We start from the raw sequence: 22,465 nt of genomic DNA on the forward strand, positions 1-22,465 counted from the left end.
CCCTGATCCTTGTATTGATATGGCTGAATTGGTTTGACTTCTCCAGATGAAGCTGCAGTTGATTTAAACTACATTATTTGAAGTGCAGGCATGCAGAAAAATAGACAGGACAGAAGCCTGGGCTGTCCAGTGGATTCTGGTTGTGTCCTCATTTCTGGCATAAACTATTGCTGTAAACTGTTTTACCCTATTCTGGATAAAACTCAATTTTGGGATCACAGGTCTCCAACTCGTCTGACTTTTCACGTTCTAATCAGTCTCTGTGAAGGAGAATCCCTAGCATAGCTCAGGAGTGCACTGGCAACAGGAACCCAAGCTCCATTCCCTGGGAGGAAAGGAAACACAGAAGAGAGTATGCAGAGCTTGGGAATTTGTCTTTGCCCTAGAAGCAAAACCAGAAAAAACTCTAGTACCTAACTGGGGCTGGTTGCCTGCTGCTTCTAGATTACCGTATAACCTTGGGGATGAGAAGCTTTCAGATCTTCAAGGTCTACTCATTCCTGCAGAGCTTGGCAGATTACTGATTAATTAGTGGAAAAATGAGCAAGTTGCAGCTCTAATACACAGCTTAATGCCTCTTATTTATAGAAACCGAAGGCATTTTTAGCCACCTTGCTGCTGCAGATGGGTTGCTTCCATCATGCAGCATTTCTTCAATTTGCTAAACAAAACACGATATTAAGTCACCATCGCTGAAAGGGAGGAGACTGCTCGAAGTCAGTTCAGACTCCCATCCCACCTCTCCTCTCGCTAGCAGGACATCCTTGCTGAGCCGATCTCACTCAGCAGTACCTCCTCTTTCTCTCCTCCACACACAAACACTTCACTGAACAGTTCTGATACGAAGGCAGCTACAGAGCACGCACCAATAACATGAGTCTTTTTTCTTTTGGCCAGCACAGCACCCACAGCAGGCTGTGCATTCCATCACACAACATTGCCTGGAACACAACTAATCTGCTTCGGCTGAGATAGAGACCTGGCAGCAACATTCAGCAGAATTAGATGACAGTGGAACCAATAACTAACACTTTCTTCAACCATCTTTCAAGCAGAAACCACAATAAACACCAGGGACGAGCTTGCATGGTACTTTTCGGCCTGACCATCAAGAGCAGAAGGGAGTTTTCTTTCACCGACCTTTGCATTTGCACCTGCTTGCTCCCTGTAGGGTGGTGGTTGTCTGGCATCTGAGGTTTTTCTGCTGCAGAGGGTTGTTTCGGATCAGGCAGTGACAATCCAGGAGCCTGGCTTTCCTCATTGCTTTGCACCTGAATGCGCATCACCATCTTTAGATCCTGCAGAGAAGACGCATGCATACTTAATACACACAAGCTCCTCATCTTATCAGACACCTGCAGATCCCCCTTGCATTTGGGCAGGCTTACGGGCCAGAAAAGTCTTTTGTCAAAGAACAACAGGTTCAAAAGTGCTCCAGAACAAATCTACAGTCCTGTCCAGCCAGCCTGCAGCAAAAGACGTCCTTCTCCTTCCACACAGCCATGAGGAAATAATTTGGATCCTATGTGACCCAAGCTTGTCTTGAGTAGGTGAATCTCCAAAAAAAGAGGAACAACACAGCCACCTCTAAAAAAAGAAACCAAAACCCATCCATTGCCATTATAATAGTTCCTGTAATTATAATCTAACCACACTGCAATTATTGTCATTTTTTCAGAGGTTTGCTTTCTATGAGCTCAATCCCAATCACCCCAGGAGACAGGAGAGCTGCTTTTATGATTTACTCTTTGCAGGTCTGTCAGGATCCAGAATAAGAACCCCAACCCGTTCACCTGCGCCCAGCAACTACACCACAAACTCCAAGAGTGCACAGGAGTCTGAAACCCGAGGCTGGGACAGCTTCCCCATCAGGGAAGTGGAGCACACAATATGCACGTCGGTACAAATATCATAGTTCTGAGCTTCAAGAGCAAGGGCTACACCAAACAAGCAGCGAGTGTGCAGAACTTACTGGGTTCCCATTTGGGAGGCTGTTCATGGTCCGGGTGAATCGGATCACGTGGTTGTCCCCACGTTTGGCTGGCCAGGCTGGCATGGCATCCGGCAGCAAGTTGGCATCTTGCTGTGGGGCTGGATGGGTGAAGAGCACATTAGCCTGTGGCCTCGGGCCATCGTTACTGTACGAGTTCTGGCCCAGCAGCAGAGGGCTATCTGCCTGCTTCTGAACCCCAGAGACTGGTGATGCCAGCGGGTTCGCAACAGGACGATTCTCCTGATTGACTGGAAAAGCCTGCAAGGGACAAAGGGCAAGAGCAACCTCTGAAGGAACAAGCTCGGTTCCCTCCAAGTTCAAAGCCCCATGCTGAAAACCCAGAGAAGCCCTACAGAACTCTCCTCCCCAGGGTTCCCTGGGAGTACCACACCTTCTGCCTCACGAGCTGCAACGGGCTGTTGGCTGGCACCATGGGCTGCTCCTTCAGCGCCTGAAACTGCTGCTGCCCCTTCCCAGCTCCTCCTCCTTTGAAACTCGGCATCTTCTGTAGAGCTTCCTTGAGCTGCCTGAACTCTTCCATCTGGGCCTGAGGGGATGAGAAGGGTACAGAGAAACCTCACATGGCAACAGCGTTAAACTCCTTGCTGAGAACAGCCAGTCTCTTATGGCCAGTTGGTCAGCACAGATATACTCCTAAAGAAGATATATGTTTTATATATATGAAAGACTGGAGATAATCCACAACCATTAACGACAAGCCCAAGCTAGTCTTCAGCTTTCTCTCCAGATTTCACAGATACTCTGTATTCCTCCTTTGCCAGTCTTGTGTCTTATTTTAGTGCATACTATTACCCAAGAAGTGCTGACGATGACTCCAGTTCTTTGCCCAATGCTATTCAGTGCACCTTTGCACAAGAGGAGTATGCTAGGTCTTGTTAGGTGTGGCTGCCCCTCCTCCTGTGCCTCACATGCAGGTACCACCTTCGGGTCAGCTTTTTTTCTTCCTGTGGAGGCATTTCTCCATGGTTGCACTCATCTCAGCAGGGCTGACAACGATTGGCATAATCCTACTTGACAATTCAATTTACTTTGCAAGACAAATGAAAATTGATTCTCCTATACCGTTAAGCAAATGCAATGCTTTTCTCTCTACTGCAGCTTATTTCTTCCATCTCCAACCCTGAAAACTAGGGCTTGAAAAAGCTACTCAGGAAAAGCTCCCCACTCCTACTCCAGTTATTTATAGGAAAGTGAGGAGGGAGAGCTTTTCATATGCTCACCAGGGTACCTGGAAACAGACCAAATTAGGGACTGGGCAAAGTAGGAAAGCTTCCAAGCAGCAAGGAAGGTTTAGCAGGATATTAATTCCTAAGCAGGCTCTGTTGAGTTCAGTTCTTGCCCCCGAAATTTGAGCTTAAGATTAACATTAAAAAAACAAAACATAACCCAACAAAACAAGTCATCAAAGGTAACATAAAAGGAATGAGGGAAGGAAATGGAAGCCAAGAACAGTTCATGGGATATAGCCCTAGCTAGTAGGAGAGTGCTTCTACTCACAACAAGCCATATGGAAACAAAACTCATCAAAAGCCTTTTCAGGTGGTCAGCCCAGAGGGAAAGAAGCCTAGCCTTAACGCACAGACTCCCACATGCTGTTTGCACCCCATCACAGCAAGCTGTGCATACATCACTTGATGCCTCCATACCTCATTTTACCTGGCAGACCAACTGATACGACAACTACTGCAGGCTGGGCTTGTGAAACGCGTTAGAATCCTTGGAACACAGACGTGTGGTCTCGAATGCAAGTTACTGCCCTAAACTTTCACCTGCCAGCAGGAAGCAAGATCAACAACAGGATGCTCAGTGCAAATTGACACTGCAGAGCTGATAAAGGAGCTGGGAGCCTTTGTGAGTGTCTGCTCTAACGTATGGCATCTTGCCCCACTGAAGGCAAACACCATTCCATTCACCTTTGTGTTATGAAACACTGGTGAATCAGAGAACGGTTTGGGTTGGAAGGAACCTTTAGAGGCCATCTAGTCCAACCCTCTGCACTGAGCAGGCACATCTTCAGCCAGATCAGGTTGCTCAGAGCCCCTCCAAGCTGACCTTGAATGTTTCCAGGGATGGGGCATCAACCACTGCTGATTAGACACTATAAAGGACTGATCAGAAAACTAAACAGAAAACTAAGATTTAAAACTAGGGTCACTGTCAAAATGATCCAAAGTATTTTCTGAAACCACTGGGACCAACCTCTGCCACTTCTGTAAGAGCCAGAAATAGCAGCCAGACCGATGGCTGGAGCACAGCTTTGTTACACGACTGTCTAGTACATTCGGAGCAGGGGGCTGAGCTGTGTCTCCCACACCCAGGGCAAATCCTTTTACTCTTGCTCACGCTTAGTTTTGGCAAGGAATGACAGTGAGCTGTTTATTGCAAACTGCTTTTCCCACTGACCACAACACGGAAGGGGACAAGTTAAGACTGGCAGAACAAAAGCTGCCACCATGTTTTCCAGTCTGCGAGCACTTGGCTTTGTAGGCTCAGCCATCTCTAGACAAGTTTTTTTTTTAATGCTGCTCAGATTATGTGCTAACTTGTGCATTTGAACTGCTGACTGCTTTCTCTAATGCAGTACCATTAGTTGAACAGCATTTTAAGCGTACTCTGCTGAAGAGTAATTCAGGACTGGTCCTACACGGTGTGCCAGATGCAAATGCACTCAGCACTGACCGAGCAAGACAAAAGTGGAAGTACGTCATGGCAAAGAGGACCTTCGATCAACTGATATTGACCCAGGTTGTCAATGGCAGAGGCCTGTATGATGGGAGCTGGCTGGGTCTCAATGTTGCTTGAGAAGAAGGTACAGACCAGTGATAATTGCCAGCTACTTTAAAAGTTTGGTCAGGAGGCCAAAAATGAAGGCTGAGACACATTTTGATAGCAGGAGGTGTGAATGTAGGCTGGCCAGGGCACTGCAGAAGCTTGGAATCACCTGCTGTTTCAATTCCTAGGATGGGCTTGTCCCGTGTGGCCACAAACAGCCCGCTGATGATTACCTGGGCACTAAGGAGCTGCGAGTGAACTTCCTGGTGGGCCTTCCGAAGAAGCTTGCTCTCTTCTCTGAGTTTAAAGACTGTATCTGTAAGAGAAGAAATCTGCTTGAGAGCACTATTTTCACAAGTGTAGCATTTCTCTTCCTTATGATAAATTCCTCTTGACCTCATAGACCTCTCCAAGCCCAGGAATTACAGTGAAGCACTAACTAGGGACTAGCCAAACACACTGACAAACCTGAATCACCATTCTTTTCAGCACTGCCCATCCAAGGAACTCCCTCCTCTCCGGAGCGTCTCTGCTAACTTTTGCTATCAGGGTCAGGCTCTTGCTGCACTTGCTATCAGAATAAGGTATTTGTTTCTTTATTTTCCTTACCCATTGCAGCTGAATCGCAGGGAGAGCAGTGAGCAGTGGTCACTGTCCCTCCCTGTGGTAACTGGAAGGTTGAGAAACAACTACAAGAGAGGGCTGTCAGGTCTCCTGAACCCACAGCAGATCCAACAAGGAGGTTCCCTCCTGCTGCACAGAATCTGCCTCTTGAAAGGATGGTACAAAAAAACCCCACAACCCACTTACAGAAAGCAATCACAGGACAACTTGATCCTTGGGTGCATTTATTCCTGTGCTGCTAAGTAGCAAGCTTGTGCCTTGCAGCCCCTAGCTTGGGCTCCTTTCAAGTTCTCTGCACACTCTCAAGCATGTCAGTGACAAGACACAATGCATCTATGTTTCACTGCCTTGAACATAATTGTATATCCTCCAATAAAAGCAAAGACTGTCAAAAAGCATCAGCCTTATTTTGGATCTTGAAGCTCTCTTAAAATATCACTAGAACTGCATGCACTGGGATTTCTCTGCAAACACAGTGGCACCTGCCAGGACAAGGATGGGAATTTTTCCCGTAACAGGATGGTCCCTTTGCTGCAGGCTGAATTTCATGCGAGATTTCAGCTCAAGTTTACAGATATTCCTGATTACAGTAGTGTATCTGTTTTTATAACATTCACCCATGGGACAGGACATTTTGCCATTGAGGTTGGGTGCTGAGTTCTTGCCTCACAGTGAAGGTTAACGTCAAAATGCGAAAAAAGGCTCTTTCCTGCAGCCAGAAGGAAATCAGGAATTATGTCCTACGGGACTACAGCTAGAACAGCTTTAACTGAGTTACCTTGTGCACAGACAGTGCGGAAAGGCCACAGAGCTGTGGGCGTTTCCAGGCAGCTAGTCCAGGCTAGGTGACAGCTAACACAAGACTACTACTGCTAAGACCTCCGACTACAATACAGCCATTCCCCCAGGCCTTCAAGAGAACCAAAGGCACCTCGACTGTGGGAGAGACGGGTCCAAAAGAATCCTGCAGTTTCCCTGAGCCAATACCTCAATAACATCTAGGTCTTCAAAGCATATTCAGAAACTGGAAATCAAAACCTTCATGCCATTGTACATCCTTCCTCTACCACCAGCATGGCAGACATGAAATCCTGGTCCCAGTGATCTCATCAGGAGTTTTACCACTGGTGTCAATGGGAAGAAAATTTCAGCTGTAGCTACGGGGTCCGTATCTCCGACAGAAGCTCAAAGATCAAAACTAACCCTCTGCCTTCAGAGAACACTGTGCCAATGTGGGATGAGAAGAAAACAGAGAGTACAGAATTACTGTGGGGGAGCACAGCAGAGGACAGGCTGTGCTGGGGGTGTGAAATGCAGCAGAAATAGACTGCAGGTCCTATAAAGCAGAGGAAAAAATAGTTCTTAAAGCAGCAGGAGAGGGCCTGGAGTAGGGGGAGGAAGGATTAAGCAGGCCCTGGTTAACAAGACTAGGAAGCTTCAGCTATCTGAGCATATAATCACAGCCCACTAACCAGCATTCAAACACCACTTGCAGAAGCAGAGATTTTCAGGAGCAGGACACAGATACCCCACTAGCACCACAGCCACTGGGTCATGTGGCACAGCTGCATCATCCCCAGATCCCAGCATCTTCTGCATGCAGATAGCTGTGTCACCAACCTGAGAGCTTCCCCAAAGCTGTAAAGCAACCAGGACCACCAAAAGCAGCTACTAAACCCAGCCCCACCCATGAAAGCAAGCCCTCCTACTTCCCAGTGTGTTTCTGCTGTCCCCCGGCATCCCTGGGGTGAGGGTTTCATTTTTGCGATTGAACCTAACAAAAATCCCTCAGTTCCATTTTAACGGCCCTGAGCAACGCCCCCGACTCAGATACCTCTTCTGCTCTGTTATACTCACTGACAGAGGCATGTCTTCCAACACACCTCTCCTGAGGGCGCATTATATATAGAAAGTAGTGGTGGAACATAAGGAAAGAAAATAAGGCATTAGCAAGGCTACTAGCTCTCCATCTTTGCCACCTCATGAGACTGGCTTGCTCTTCCGTATGGCATGGTTACCAGTACTTAAGGGAAGATTCACCAGCCAGCTCTGAGCTTCAAGCACAGGAGAGAGATGGTACCAAGTGAACAGTAGTCTGGGAAGACGACAGAGAACATGAATCTCAGCCTTATGCCCACCTTCCTCACTAGCTTCCCTCTTTGAATTCTTTTTCTGATCTTTATTCTCCTTCCTCTGGCAGAATTAGTTTTCTTACTTCATTGGGGGCTGCATATTTTAAGAGGAGACAAAATCAAATATTTGTGTTTCACTTGCTTGTGCTCAATTTCCCCCTTCTCCCCCAGGAGTGATCATCAGATACTAGGGCTTTGTTGATCAGATAAAGGAACCAAACAAAACATCAGCAGATTTTGCTCTCAGACCTCATCTAAGTAAGAACAGATGCGAACCTTAAAAAAACGATAACCTAATTAAACAGCAGACTAAATAGAAACTACTCTTTGGGAATTAAAAGGATCAGCATTATCTGCAATACTTGCACTATTAAATGCATTTTATAGACCTACACCATTAATTACAAAAAGTATGTTTAATTTGCTCCCAAGCTTAAATGTTAGAAATTACAGGATTCTAGTAGTATGGAAACTGGTTTCCATTGTCAAAAGTGTACAGAGAAGTAAAAAATGTATATTGAAATAGATGGGATACGTAAATGTCACAGTGTTTTATCTCTGCCACAAAACGCATCTCTGCTAACTTTGCTAACTTACAGTTACACTCTCCCACCAGAGAAAGCATAGGGTAAGGCACTATTATCCTATGGATGAACTTGTTGTTTCTGCCCCAGCCTACTGTGGAACCACAGGCATGTACCTCTACTTTAGCCTCATGCCCTTTATTTTTGGATTATCTTACCCATTTTGAGTGTGACCTCCTTGGGATGTGGCCTGCTTCACAGTCTGACTACAATCAGCATCTGGCACAATACTTTAACTTACCTTGCTCTGCACAAATTCTACACAAATAAGATCAGTAACAGCTGCAATAAGAGTAAGCAGCCAACAAATGTCAATTAGGCTTTTAAAATAACACCATGAAAGTGCTGGTGTTGACAGAAGCCAGGGATGCCCCACGCAGTATAACAGCGCAGAGGTCTCTGAACCCCAGAGAACTCAAAGTATGGTCAAACCCAAGGTCACACAGTCTCCCACAGGGCTACAAAAAAAGGAAGCTCCTCTCCTCTGTGATCCTACACTGCCCATGCAATTACAGCCCGATCAACGCACTTGCCAGCCCGAGCAGCGCAGAGGCTTTTGTGGTGTGTATCCCTGCACAGAAACACCGGCTGTGAACCCCAGCAGCTTCGCCCGCAGGGGAAAGCTACTTGCCAGCCCGCTCTGTATCTCGCCGCCCCTCAATACAGCCTCAGGACGCCTGGCTGGTCTTGACACTGCCCTTGTTCCTGCACCACCACCCCGAGACAGGACAACGCTCCAAGCGAGGTGTGGACGGGCTAAGGCGCTGCACACTCACACAGAAGGGTCCTGCTGTATTTGCAGACCTTTGGAGGCCTGTAGAACAAACACTGTCCTCTCCTGAACTCAGTTCTTCAGTCCTTTCTCTGCCTGGTGTTTCCTGTGCTCTCCACCACACTCACCCTGCAAGTTTGCCACTTCACTGTCCTTCTCCTGCTGCAGCTGGGCATATTTCTGGCTATGGCTCTCCAGCATCTTACGATGTTCCAGTTTCAAGCTGTTGTGCTGCAGCTGCAGGTCAAGCAGCTGCTTCTTGACATCTTCGTGCTGGTTCTGAATATGAAAAGAAGTGACAAAGAGTCAGTACAATGAGAAGAGTAATTTAGCTATTGCCAAGTGCTACTCGAGTGCCTCGGGGAGGCAGAAGAGATGTTCATTCCTCCAATAAGGTAGCTAGAAATCCCAGACACAATGAAATATTCTTTATGTTCAGTGGTTCAGGAGGGATGTGAAATGCCAGTTAAACTCTACGTTGTGAAGCAGTTTGGGAGGTCTCCTTGGAAGCCACTAAACTGGAAGCAGAGTGTGGTGGCAAGTCCACTCCTGCCTGAAAAAGAAATGGAGACTCTGGGACACAGCCAAGAACTACTCCTACTCCTTCCCAACTTCACTGCACACCCTGCTCTGACAGCGATGCAGGCTGTAATATTTGCTGATATCAAGCCAAATGCCTGCGGAACGCTGCACAGATCCAAGGTCCTTTCCAGAGTCCCAGACATGCTGAAAAACACCAGTACCTGCAAGGATAGCTTCTGTGGTGCACACCGCATCCGTCTGCACACCACGTTACAGGAGCAGTTTGCCTTTCTGCGTGTAGGTATTGCTCGTCACTTCGGACACACGGACACCTCAACACTTAGGTTGCTCTCTGCTTGGTTTGCTTCCCGACAGCCTGGCCGTTTGCCCACCCACCACTGCTGCTAGAACAGGAGGGAGACCTTCTGCAAGGATACCACGTCCTCTCACATGGCGAGACTAGGGAGAGCCTGCATTCCCCATCATAACATGGGGCTCACAGGCATCCCACGCCAGGATATCAAGGCTCTCCAAGACCACAGACTATTTCAAGCAGGTCAAGAATTCATCAGATAGAAGCGCATTGAAGAATTCTTCTCCCTCCCCTCTTGCAGAGCCCAAGAACAAAACATGCTGAGACATCCTTTTGCTCAGACCCACTGAACCAGAATTCACCTCCTTTTTTTGTTCCCATGGTAACCCAGAGAGTCCTTCCACATTCAGTTTGTCAACACCAATTACATATGCAGATTGATTAGCTTGCAGGTGAACCCTGGCCCTTCCACACAATAGCTCCTTGAGACTTGGGCAGCAATTTCAATCAGCCTTCCTGTAAAAAAAAAAACCCATCTTTTTTTAAAAAAACCAAACCTCTAAATGCTATCAATGCTTGCATTTAGCCCCAGTAAAACAAAGCATCTTTGGCCCAGGCATTCACCCCTGAAGCAATTATCCTCCACTAAAAGGAGAGAAATAAATGCTCCTAAAATACATGCAGTGCAGAGAAAAAAACTATTGGTATGGAGGGGTCCCATAGACAGAACAAAGAAGAGAGGCAAGGATGTCAGGTTAATGAGATCACAAGATCAGGAGGAAAAATAAAGAGAATAAAAGATTCCTGCTTTGGCTTTCAAATACATTAGGTACTTCCAGTTCTCATCAGAGCCACCAGCAGAAAGCACAGCAGAGCAATCACCTCCCTAAAATCATTTTGATACAACACCTCAGAAGCCACCAACATTAGCAAGTGAGAACCGATTTTAACAAGAAACTAAGCAATTCAAGGAATTTTAAGTCCTCATCAGCTCAGATCAATTAATTCCTAGCCCATATTCTGTCTGGCAGGTGATGTGCATAATGTCTGTCCCCAGACTGCTTGCAGTCAGGAAGGGAGGGAATATTCATCCTTTGATAGCAGCAGAAAGCCTGAGAGAGAGATAAGTGCCTTGACCAAGGTCACACAAAGCACCTGAGGCCCCGTCCAGCTCATTACGCACACAGAGCATCCTCACTCGCACTGGGTTCTAGGGATGGCTGTAACCAATGTACAGGAGGAATCTAAAGATGCTGTTTTGTTGTCATTGCAGCACAGGAGGTCTGTGCGTTCTTGACCCAGTCAAGACCAAAGCCAGGTATGCCAACAGCCCTGAGGAAGCCAGGAACCTCTCATGTCCAGAGCTGCCCATCTGACTATTGTCATTCCTCCTCCACCTCATAGATATGCTGCTTCACTCAGTCAAACAGAAACTGCAGGACACAGCACATGAGTGTTGTGCAAATCATGTGCAAATGTAGCCGGGCGTGAGGGAATACAGAGAGACCACGCTGCCGTGACATCTCCCTCTGTGTCCCGACCCATCATGCCTGACACTGCAATACGGGGAAATCATCTCCCTCAGGAGGTCAGCTAATCTTTCAAAAATCAGGAGTCCTTCGCTCAGCCGTATGAATACAGGCTTCTCATCCCACCTCCCCTCCCCTCGGCTGCTCAGACACGCAGTGCCCAGGACGCATCAGCTACGCAGTAGCTCTATCTCACTGATGTCTCCGGGAAAAACAGGCAGGTGGGGGGGGCAGGTGAAGAGAAAGAAGAAAATAAGAGTACCTCAAAGCCGTGTGTGTCTGCCACAATTTAGCAAGCAGCTTTGCAGAAAGCATTGTACAAAATGGAATTGGCAACTGGATCCTTAGCCCACAAGCAAAGGAAGGGCACACCTCATTGCAAGCTGCCAGGTTCCAGCAGCTTCAGGAAGTCCAAGTCAAAAATCTTTTGTTTAAAGCCACTCGCCTCCTTGCCTGCCTATTCCAGTGAATGCTAGGATGCATTTTGCAGCGTGACATTAACAAAAAACTTTAATCTCCACTCAAGAGGATAAAGGAATTGTAAGACAAAGTCTGGCCCCAGGAAGAATCCAGACACAGGCAACTACCGCAGCTGCTATTTTTGGACAAAGCCAAGCCCCTTGCCCCTTGGAGTCTGGCGTGCCAGCTGCAGATGTTAATCAGACACAGATGACTTCAGTACAGACCAGAGTGACAGCAGTAGCCACAGACACCAGAGCCAGATACATTGAAGTGGCTTCACAGAAGTTTTTGGTCATATTTGGGACCTCCAGCTCAACAGACAGCATTACATATCTGCTTGCTAGGTAATGACATTGCTGGCAGCAATCTTCCTCCTGAGGAAGCTAGTACCAGTGGGAAGCATTTTTCGCCTGTGCTCCAGTAACAGAAGTGTTGCTCAGTCTCGTAACTACCTAGAAGTTGAGCTGAATACAGCTTTTTCAGTGTGGGAGGGGGCTGAAGTCTACCACACAGCAGCCCCAAGGGCTGGCCTGTCTTTCAGCAGCTGTAAATGTAGTTACAAACATAGTTTATTCCTCCCCCCCTCCTGCCCCAATAAAAGGAAGCAACAGAAAGGGAGCCAGGATGAACTGCTCTGGCAGTCCCCTTGCGACAAGAAACGAAGAGCATCCTGCTCAGACTGCAGTTGCTATGAAGAGGAACGTTACTGTTGCGAAGTGTTCCCAGAATCTGCAGTGCTGGATAATACCCAAGAGACAGAACTGTACTTCCCTTTTCCCGAAGTTTTAATCCAAAAGCCAGGCACAGCTGGAGGTCCGACCCTGCTCAGGAAACACAACCCAGCGGTGCTAAGGGTTGCTGGAATCTAGCCTTCTTTCTGCATCCCAGAATTAAATTACCATTTCACTGCCAACGCTCTAACTAAAAACATTTAAATACCACCACCACCAGCCATGGTTGCATTGCTCTAACAAAAACAAACTTTAAGATCAAGATATGCTTCAGGTAGAGCATGCGATAAGCTATAAAATGCCATAAGCTGCCCCCCTCTGAGCCTCTTACATGGACTGGAATACACTGTATTAGCCCAAAGGGCAAGCTGCAATGAATAGACCCATTTTCACACTACGAGACCCAGAAAAGAACACACTGAACAACAGAACTCCTGTGCGATAAACGGCACAAAGGCTACCATTGAAATGAGGTGTAGGTGAAGGCTGTAATCTGATACAAAGCCCAACAGAATAAACAGGGAACTCCCATGAACCTGAACAGCCAGGAAGGAATGTAGATCAACACGGCTGTGTGGTCTCCCCGCTCCGCACCAGCACAAGCTGCAGGGAAGCCTCGGTCTCTGCCGGTGCGTTCGCTTACCAGAGATGCCCAGCTCCTGCCAGGGAGCATCCTACCCCGCAGCAGACGAAGCCAGAAGCTTCCCTTACCTTCAGTATCTTGTGCTGGGAACTGAGGGCCCCGTATCTGTTCATAGAATCTTGCTGGAAAGAGAAAGATTCAACAGTGCCATTAGATCCCCGAAAAACCTAAGGCAGGGAGAAACACCCATGAGAACCCGCCCAGCCACTGCACCAACAGCACGTCCCCGCTGCCCCTTCGCACGCACACGGTGACTGGGAACGGGCTACCGAGGTGACCAGCGGAACATGCAGCCTGAGCACGGCTGGAAAAGAACCCCTGCAAAGCAGCCGAACCCCCAGCTCATGAACTGCGCTCTCTCCATTCGCTTTCAGAGCGGTTCTTCCCCCCATCTTCAGTTCTTTATCTAGGACAGGCCCAGCACTGAAAGAGCTTTGCAGAGTAAAACCCCCCGGAGCAGGCTGAGCACTCTTCGCAGCGCCTGAGGGGGAGGCAGACAGCACCAGAGTGAAGACTTCTGCCTACACACAAAAATCGCACCATTTAACAAAAAATATTATCACTAAGCAATCGAGTAAGCCTCAAGCAAGCTTCTATAACTAGGTGCAGCTTTCAAACTAAGTTCAGCTGACACAAACCAGCAGCAGAGAGGGACTGACGCGTGTCCACAGAGGGTCTGTACAGGTTTAACAGATCTGCTTACGCCCTGCTAAGAGTCACGTTCTTCCCCTTTGTCCCCAGGGCACCATCCTTCACCACAGCAGGCCTGAAAGCCACCAGCCCCGTGTGCCCAAAGGCCAAGTCCCCACAGCAGCAGCGGCACCCGAGAGGGAACACACTGCAGCATTTTCCATTACAGGCAGCTTCACAAACATCTGCTGGGATCTATGCTTAAAGCAACATGACCGAGACACTAAGCAGCACCACAGAAGTGCAAACTAACCACCATGCAGAGATTTCCACTACAAGCCACAATTCAACTCATATGATAAATACTCACTACGGCATGAAATATTACCAGCAAATGAGCGCAAATTGCAAGGGAGCTCCCCAGCCAGCAGAGTATTCAGACATTCACCCATGAGTTTTTCTGTAACAGGATGACATTCACCCACAGATGAGCAGGCTAAAAGCAATTCCTCTTCTCCAGCATCTCATCAACAGATGCTCCGAGAAAGGAATAAAACCAGCCTTATAACTTCAAGCGAATGGGACAGACTGTAACCCAGGGATGCATTTCTTCCTAACCCTCACTGAAGAGTCCTCCTCCTCCCTGCTGAATGAGAAGTCCACAGGCTAGTGGAAATCATCTGACAATCCCTGGAGACAGAAAACAATGGCTATGCTTCCCCCAGCAACACCACGGCCTTTCTCCTCCACGTTCCCTGTGGTGTGCCTTGCATTCAGTTTCCCCAGGACTCTTCTGTACCACGGAACAGCAATTCTCTTCTCAGGCTGCAGCGTGGGACTCCCTGCTACGCCCGGAGCTGAGAACCGAGTCATCTGTCACACATGGGAGAGTAGGCAGAACAGCTCTAGCACAACACAGTCTTTCCCTAAAATGAAGTCAATCCTCACACACCAACAGCCTTGGCAAGGTGGAGTCAGCCAAAGTTCATCTTGTACCATACACACTCAGTCTGTCACGCCTTCCAGACAGCAGCAGTGGCCTCACGACTGAGGTGGTACTAGAAAGATCTTTACCACTGTTATACACACACACTCTGAGGAATAAACCATACCTACCTTCTCCTTGTTGAGAGCTTCCTGAGCTTCTAACTTATACACTAAAAAATCTAGAAATGGAAGAAGAGAAGACAATTTAATAAGCTGGAATTTAACAAGAATCTGTTTTATATTTTGGTGGGGGGAGAGAAGGAGGAAATCGGCCCCTTGCTGAGCAAAAGGCTGCAACTCAACAAGCTGGAATGCAGCCGGAATGCTCCTAGATGCTGCTAGGAGACTCCACCCAATGCCCTCAGAAAGCTGGAAGTGGTTCCCACGAGAGCTGTCCACCCATCCAGACTGGCCCAACTGTCCTTCGTTTCCCATGCTAAAGGGAAGTGCATTGGTGAATGCCTACTTCAGCGCACAAACAGCTACATTTTGATGTCACTGAAACGGCGCAAGGATTTGGGGCGCTCTGAAATGAGAGATGACTCTGGAAAAGAGAAGCCAAAGCTTCTGTGAGACCAAGAGGAACTAATCCGCTGACCTCATCTGTGCCACCCTCTTAAAATGGGAAGGTCCTACGACAAGATAACATTTATTAGGATGCTTCATTCTCTCAGTCAGTCCCCACCAAAGAAATGAAAGAAGAGACAGAAATGCAGCTTCTCCCTCAGTACATGGCGACAGCCAACCCTGGATGCTGTACACCAGCATCTCCAGCAACAGAGTGCACGCAGGAGTAGAGAGCAGCGATGTAGCTCCACATACCAGTTCTGAAGATAAAACCCAAGCTATTAACTTGCCAGCAACAATCAGGTGCAAAGGGGTCTGACATCCAAGCGTGCTGCTCCACTGAAAGGTACATGAGCTGTCTGTTCGCTTTCTACTTCCTGCTGTATTTCATGGCCTTACAACATCCTGCATATGTTTGTCTACTTTTGTAGATCAACTTTAAAGGATCAGACAGTCTCCACTGTCCATGTATTAGGGAGTGCAGTGATGCTAATATTAAGCACTTCTAGAGCTCACCATCTTCAAGATCACTGTTATACGAAAGTTTATCTATTTCCAAGAATAAAGCATGGCCTAGCGCAGGGTCTAGCTATCACTTAAAGAGCACATCACGGGTACTGTTACTTACAGATTAGACTGAGGACATATGTAAGGATATGAGAGAACAGGGCCCGCCTCCCAGCACCTTTTGCCTCTGGGCAACAGACAAGTCAGTTAAGTATTCCTTTAGGTACAAACCAGGGATGAGTCTCACCTGGGGGACGTTCAGTAACATCCACACATGGCCCTGAAGGCAGAAAATGCCTTGGGTGCGACACACACATCTCCCCACGGGACAGCTGGAGGGATGGCTGGCCACTGCCATGCCACCCACGCAAGACACTCACCTTCCTTTGTCTTCTTGTGTTCCCCTCGCTCCTTCTGCAAGGATCGTTCTAGCCGGGATCTGTGCTCGTACACGACTAGGGAAGCAGAAAGAGGCAGAGCGTGAGATAAGCCCTGAAGTGGCTTCCAGTATATTCTTTCCCCCCAAAACAGGCCTCTCGCAGGTCATGCAGCCAGGGACACGTGGACCTCAAATCCTGCTGTGGACTGCACCAGCAAGTGCCCAAGAGAGCAGGTTTGGGCAAAAGAGCCTTTCCTGTTTCGAACGGCCTGCATCACTGTTTCTAGGCTTCAGCACACAGCAGCTCACAGGTAAAATCCAGACCAAGCAAATCAACAGTCCTGCAATACGTGCAGATACCCGATCTCCTAAGCAGTGAAAGGGTCAGGCCCAGCTACAAACTGTTTGCACTTCCTTGTCAGCTGTGAACAGATAAGGTCTGGAGCAGAGTGGGGACAACTGGACTAGAGACAATGGATATTCCCGATCTAACACACCGGTCTGCCATCCTGTCAGCATTTGCACTCAGGTTTTGCTTTACAGTCTAAGCTGCCAAGTCCAAGAGCTGGCTTTAGTGGCCAGTGGGTAAACTGCACATTTGCGGGCCAAGTCCACTACCAGGCTCAAGACAGCCAGAGCCTTCCAGGTCATCTGTTCTATAAAGACATCAGCAGCACACAGGAGAGACATTTTCTCCCTTTCCACAACTCAACCATTAACTGGCCCTCAGGCCACTAAAGAAGAGCGAGCCAAGCAGCTCCCTCTCCCATTGCACAGGAGCCGGGAAGGGAGAGGGATGAGGCTGCTTCGTACAGCAGCCACATGACAAATGGAAGTGCCAGAGAAGCTTGCTGATGGATGGTGATTTTAATCCACCCTGATGTCTGAATGCTGAGAGCTTTCCCTGAGTCCCAGCACTCAGCTGCACGAGGCTCCTCCATCCCCTCTGCACAGAGACCACCAGCACCATGCCAGAACCGCCCTGGGCAGCGATTCAGAGCGGAGGGGCGATAGCCGAAACTGGCCTCTGGAGCCAAGATCTTTGGGGGCAAGTCATGCCACGACGCACAGTCTCCAGGAAAACAAACACAGCGAGATGATATTTGCAAGCATAAAACAAGTGCTAACCCATTCCTTGTTGAAATCTTGCCAAGCCAAGGGCCCCAGGTGACCCGTGCTCTCACTGCTAGCTCCACTCCAGTCGTACGGGAGCAGCAAAGGCAGCATGTGCCCTGCATTAACAGGCGGTTTGCTGCCTGAGAGCAGGCTCTCCAGTCTGGGGGAATAAGAAACACAAAACATCCACATGTATAGCTACTGTTTTACACCGTTAGTGGCACTAAGCCTATGGTAGTGCAGATGTCGCTCTCAGTATGTATGTAGAGAGGAGCTCATAGGTAGTTCTAGCATCTGAAATATCAGGCTAGGGCATTTTTCTAAACAATACTAAAGCTCATCCAGGAGCTGCAAGGCTGAGGTAGGGACTACACAAGAATCAAACTTTGTGATCAGAATAGTCCTTCCTTGCCCTACCATCTGCAAGTCTGCCATCTCTGCAGTCCCTAAAGGAAAACAAATGAAAAACCACCCAAAGAAAAACACTTTTTCTGCTGTCCCACCCATTTCTCCCCAGGCAGAGAATCAAGCCACTCAGTTCTGCAGACCTCCACCGAACTCACAGCCTCCCTATGCCTCACCTCCTCCTTCTGCATTGCAAAAAAGCAACTATTCCTTGCATTTTTAGACTGTCTTCCTCACAGCGGGTCTCCTAATTACCCTAAGCGCATGGAAGACTATAATTTCACCAGGCAGCAAAGCACTGCTCCCATGACCATTCTTCAAGAGCTTTTTAATCAACGCTGGACATTCAAGGGAAGCATTCCTCACCTTCATGAGCCACATCCCCCTGCAACTTCATGCAGGCAGACCTGAGAGTACAGTTTAATCATTCTCTCCAGCTTCTTTAAAAGCCTAGTTCCGCACTGCGTGTTTCTCTTCTGTTGGATCACAACAAATCCAAGTCTGGTGGATTTACCAGGACCCTCACAATGACTACTGTTTTTCTTCCCACCTGGAAATGCCTTTTCTGCACAGAAAAAGAACCTCCACATGATTTAACTCCATGATTTTTAAGCCAAGCTCCTGACACTGGCTGAGTCCAAGCCTGGGGTTTTTGCAATACTTCGGTTTACCAGCAGTGGATCGGTTAATACTCAGTGATCTCCAGCAACAGCTGAGTGCCTGAGAGAATCAGGGGAAAGCAGCAGCAGTGATAAATGAAGCCAGGCATGATAAAGTGTTGAAGCCTAAGGGTTTTGCAGATTGTAGTTCAACTGCTTCCCAAGCCTTCTGGGGGCACTAGCCCAAGGCAGGCAGGCAAGCAGCCTAGATACTGAGGGTAGCTGGAGCAGAGGCTCTGGCTTCAGGACACAAAGTGAATCCAAACATCTCTGTATCCCACTGTCCCCCACTGAGCATCTTCAGTGCCTCCGGGCAGTGACTTTTCCTGTGCTGAAATCAAGGCTTCAGCGGGACAAGACAGACAAATTGGCTTTTGCTGGACTAAGCTGGTTTTAGACACTGCAGGTACAAGGACTGTTTTCAGCTCTGCCAGCCTGGGCTCATCATGCGCCAAGCTCTGTCCCACCCCAGACTGAGGAGCCATTCCCCAAGCACACATCCACCACCAAGCTGTCTCCCCTGACCCACCAAATTCCTTCTGTCATTTCTGACCTCGGTCAGGGAACAGGAGGGGCCAGTGTCCTAGGTCTCCTTCCTCCTTCCTTCTCTTTGTCACCTTCCCTAGTTAACAGACATCCCAGGGGTGAAGATGCCTCCCCTGGGCTGGGCCACTTCATTAATATTTTCCTCTGAAGTAAGGAAACTACCATATTCTTCAAACCATTACAACAGAAGTATTTGTTTGCAATGTGAAAGGGTTTTTGCCCCTGCTGAGCACACTGATAAGCAGCAAGCCCAACACTGCAGCTGTCCAAGCGTCTACTTCATGACAGCTTTATTTTTAGAAACACTTCTCCCAACAGACTACTCAGATGTCACCCCGAGGGCTTCCCCAGCCTAGCTAAGCACATAGAAGACTGTGGGTGCTTCTTCACTACATGCTAAAAAGCTTTGTTCAACGAAATTGTCATTCTAAGAACATCAGCCACTTCCCAAAAGATCTGAGAGCTCTGGGGACTCATGTTTCTGACACAAGCATCTCGCTTGCTTGCAGTCTTATCTAGCAGAGCACTTGAGGACAAGTCTTTGATGCAATGGGAACCTCACACCAGCAATTAGGGATGCCCAGCAATTCACAGCCTCTACCGTGCCTTTTCACATACTCTGAGCTTCCAGTCTGCATTTCCCTCAGCAGTTCTGGGCCTGGAGGAGTTCCCCAGGCTGGAGTTTCTCCTGCAGGCATTTTATTTAGCTCTCTAGTAACCCAAGTATACTGGAAGAAACCGGAGCCTATGTCCAGGGTTAGAAACTCCTCCTGCATGGGCAGGTTACCCACCTCTCCAGGTCCCCACAGCTGAAGAACCCAGAGCAACCAACGCAGCGACCAACCTCCCTGACAGCACAGCTCAGCTCCATCATCCCCAACGGCAAAGGGCACCGCGTACCACAGCAGGCAAACTGAACAGCTACAGCCTCACTCAAAGCCCAAGCACGCCCAGCACACGACCAGGCAAGTAAATAACTATTTTGTGCAGAAAAGGTCTGCTCAGATGACCCCAAGCTACCAGGTGCTATTGATCTCACATAGTAAACGGGAAGCTAAAGCACAGGAAAGCGTCGATAGCAATAGGCTTGTGCTAACACTCGTAAGCACAAATCCTAATGCAAGCCCACAAAGCAGATGAGTCTTCAGGGACAGCTCCATATCACAGGCTGTTTATTCACAAATTTAGGATGCAAAACCTGGCTCTTCCAACACTTTTTTCATAAGTAAGCTGAAGTAACCTCCAGTAACTAGAAAAAAAAAAAGTTGTAATCTGTGCTGTGATTCCTCCAGGTCTCCAGAGGCCAGAAAAGGTGGGTTCAGCTTTACACAAAGCAGCGAGTAAGTAGTCTCTCTACTCATCTTTGTGGTGGAATACAGCAACAACTCAGCAGACCAAAATGGCACTGCAGAGCTTCAGAGGACAGGAAGCCAGGGAGTCTTTAACAATTTGCAATTAAAAGAAAGAACGAGAGTGGTCAGTGTCTAAGTCCAGGCTGGAGTTCAGCCAGAACTCAGCACTAAAGCACCATCACCTGCTGCCAAATGAGCTAAAATGCAGAACTTGAACTGCTGAAACAATGAAATCTCTTGCAGTGCATTGCCTTTGGGAAAGAAGAACAGGTCAGGCCTTCCACAGACTTGTTCTTGTCTTAAAAGACCACAGGAAACAGGGTGATTGAGTGAAGGTGTTGCCTCATATACCCCAGAGTACCAAGATAAACATCTGCCAGGGAAAGTTTAAGAGCTCCATAATGAGAGAGTGATTCCAGTCTTGCCGACAGTCTCAGGTTTTACTCTCCTTCCGTTAGAGTGTCTCCATTCTACCCCTGCCTGGGAGGGCCACAAGTACATGCCAGCTCCCTGCTTTCGTGGAGCAAGGCAGCCAAGGTGTCAGATTTGCTGCTCAGGTCCTGCTAAAACTACGCAGGGTGCAGATTTCGTTCGGCCATTTCTATGCCCGTAGCACATCCTGTGGGAAGAGTCAGCACCCTGCCCATGGCCCGCAGCCCCAAGCAGCTCTCCGCACACAGAGACCAACACTAGCTTCCAGGCTGCACCGTGCTCCTTCCCCTCTCACAGCTCATCACTCCTGCCAGTCTCCATCCTGTCACATCACAACTAATCACCCGCGGCACCAGTCACCCAGGCTCACGAATCATCCAGAGCAAGTGATAAGGGGAGCAGAACGAAAGCCAGACTCATCATACCTCCCTCTCTGATCGAGAGAGATGGCAAAGAGAAGACAGATTGTGTAAAACACAACCGATGGCGAGGACAGGAGTGTGGCATCCTCACGCTCAGCCACTGTGCAACGCCAGCCTGCTGTGGGAGAGAAAATTCCTCCATCCCAGACACCAGTTTGATGTGCCCTTGTCAGGCCACGCCAGGAACGTCAGACAGAAGTGGATGGTACCACAAATGCACCCTTCCTTCCCAACTGTTCAGGGAGTGCCATTGCTAGTGAACTGACCGAAATAAGCACCTCTCATTCCACTCAGCACCTCCACAGCCAGACACCTATGGAAAGGGGGAGGTGGCACAGCCGCACTGCGCTTAGAGCCACCTGCTACGTAACTCAGCGTGACACGAGCTTGGGGTGGGGGCTGAGACAGAACAGACTCATCTGCAGCGCACACCAGGGCACAGCTCACCAGACTGAGCCTCTAATGCCCTCCAAGCCTCGTGACACAGCACCCGAGTCCCCCAAATCACGGCCCATAAAGGAAAGCCCAGTATTTGGCAAGGTGTCTCCGTGTACTTTCAGACATCCTCCAACCCCACCCGGCAGAAAGAGAAGAGATGGAAGGACAGAAAAGGCAAGCAGACTTTCCTCCTGGATTCCATCTGGACCACAACGCAAAAACAGAATCACTGGGTCACTGCAAACAGCCACCTCTGTGCGCAGCAGCAAGAGCTGGCCGGGACGAGGGGAACCAACCACCAGGGAAGAGCTTGGATGGGGTCACACACACGACACCACCTCCCTTTCTTCTTCTCACACAAGGTGTTTTACCCTACAGCAAAGCCAGCAGCTGCTTCGCTCTTATTGTAGAAGAGCGGATGAGATCCACTCCCCTGTGCGCAGCCGGCAGCGGACAGCACGTGGGACAGGCAGTGCTGGTTTCCAGACAGCTTCACTCCCATTTTCCCTTTCACTCAACTCTTGGCCCAGCCCTACACTTTCAAGCTTTATTTACAGAGGCTACCAGAAGTATTAACGATATATTATACTCAGATATAAAAAGTAGGAAATACTTGATAGCTGAGAGGAAACACCTCAAGCACTGGTTAAACAGTGCTGAACTCCACCTCAGAATAACACCTCCTCCTTTTGTAGGCAGAAATCAGAAGCAAAAGACACAGCAATTAAAAGCACACAACAAGTCAGCACCGGCGCAGAGCCCAGAGCCCTGCCACCCCGCTCTCCTGCGCCCAGCACCAACGCAGCGCAGGGAGCAGCGCCGCGAGACGACAGCCACGGCCGTGTGCACAAGGTACCTCTGCGCTGTGAGACTTCCACGAACACGGCCCCCCTCTGCCAACCACTAGCCTTCTCCCACCAGCCAAAT

General features: G+C 48.6%; 1 protein-coding gene across 2 annotated transcripts in view; it reads right to left on the reverse strand.

Moving 5' to 3' along the window:
* The window catches only part of LOC104329350 (uncharacterized), a 40,093-nt gene that overhangs the window by 14,997 nt on the left and 2,631 nt on the right, over positions 1-22,465 (reverse strand). For both annotated transcript variants that reach the window (XM_075437382.1, XM_075437383.1), the window contains exons 2-9: positions 16,170-16,244; positions 14,845-14,894; positions 13,167-13,220; positions 9,027-9,177; positions 5,020-5,102; positions 2,385-2,540; positions 1,973-2,251; positions 1,141-1,298 (exon numbers count right to left, since the gene is read on the reverse strand). In XM_075437382.1, the coding sequence (XP_075293497.1) occupies positions 1,141-1,298; positions 1,973-2,251; positions 2,385-2,540; positions 5,020-5,102; positions 9,027-9,177; positions 13,167-13,220; positions 14,845-14,894; positions 16,170-16,244 (1,006 nt within the window). The remainder of the gene's footprint in view (positions 1-1,140; positions 1,299-1,972; positions 2,252-2,384; positions 2,541-5,019; positions 5,103-9,026; positions 9,178-13,166; positions 13,221-14,844; positions 14,895-16,169; positions 16,245-22,465) is intronic.

The sequence above is a fragment of the Opisthocomus hoazin genome, chromosome 16, assembly GCF_030867145.1.
Source record: "Opisthocomus hoazin isolate bOpiHoa1 chromosome 16, bOpiHoa1.hap1, whole genome shotgun sequence".
NCBI lineage: Eukaryota > Metazoa > Chordata > Aves > Opisthocomiformes > Opisthocomidae > Opisthocomus > Opisthocomus hoazin.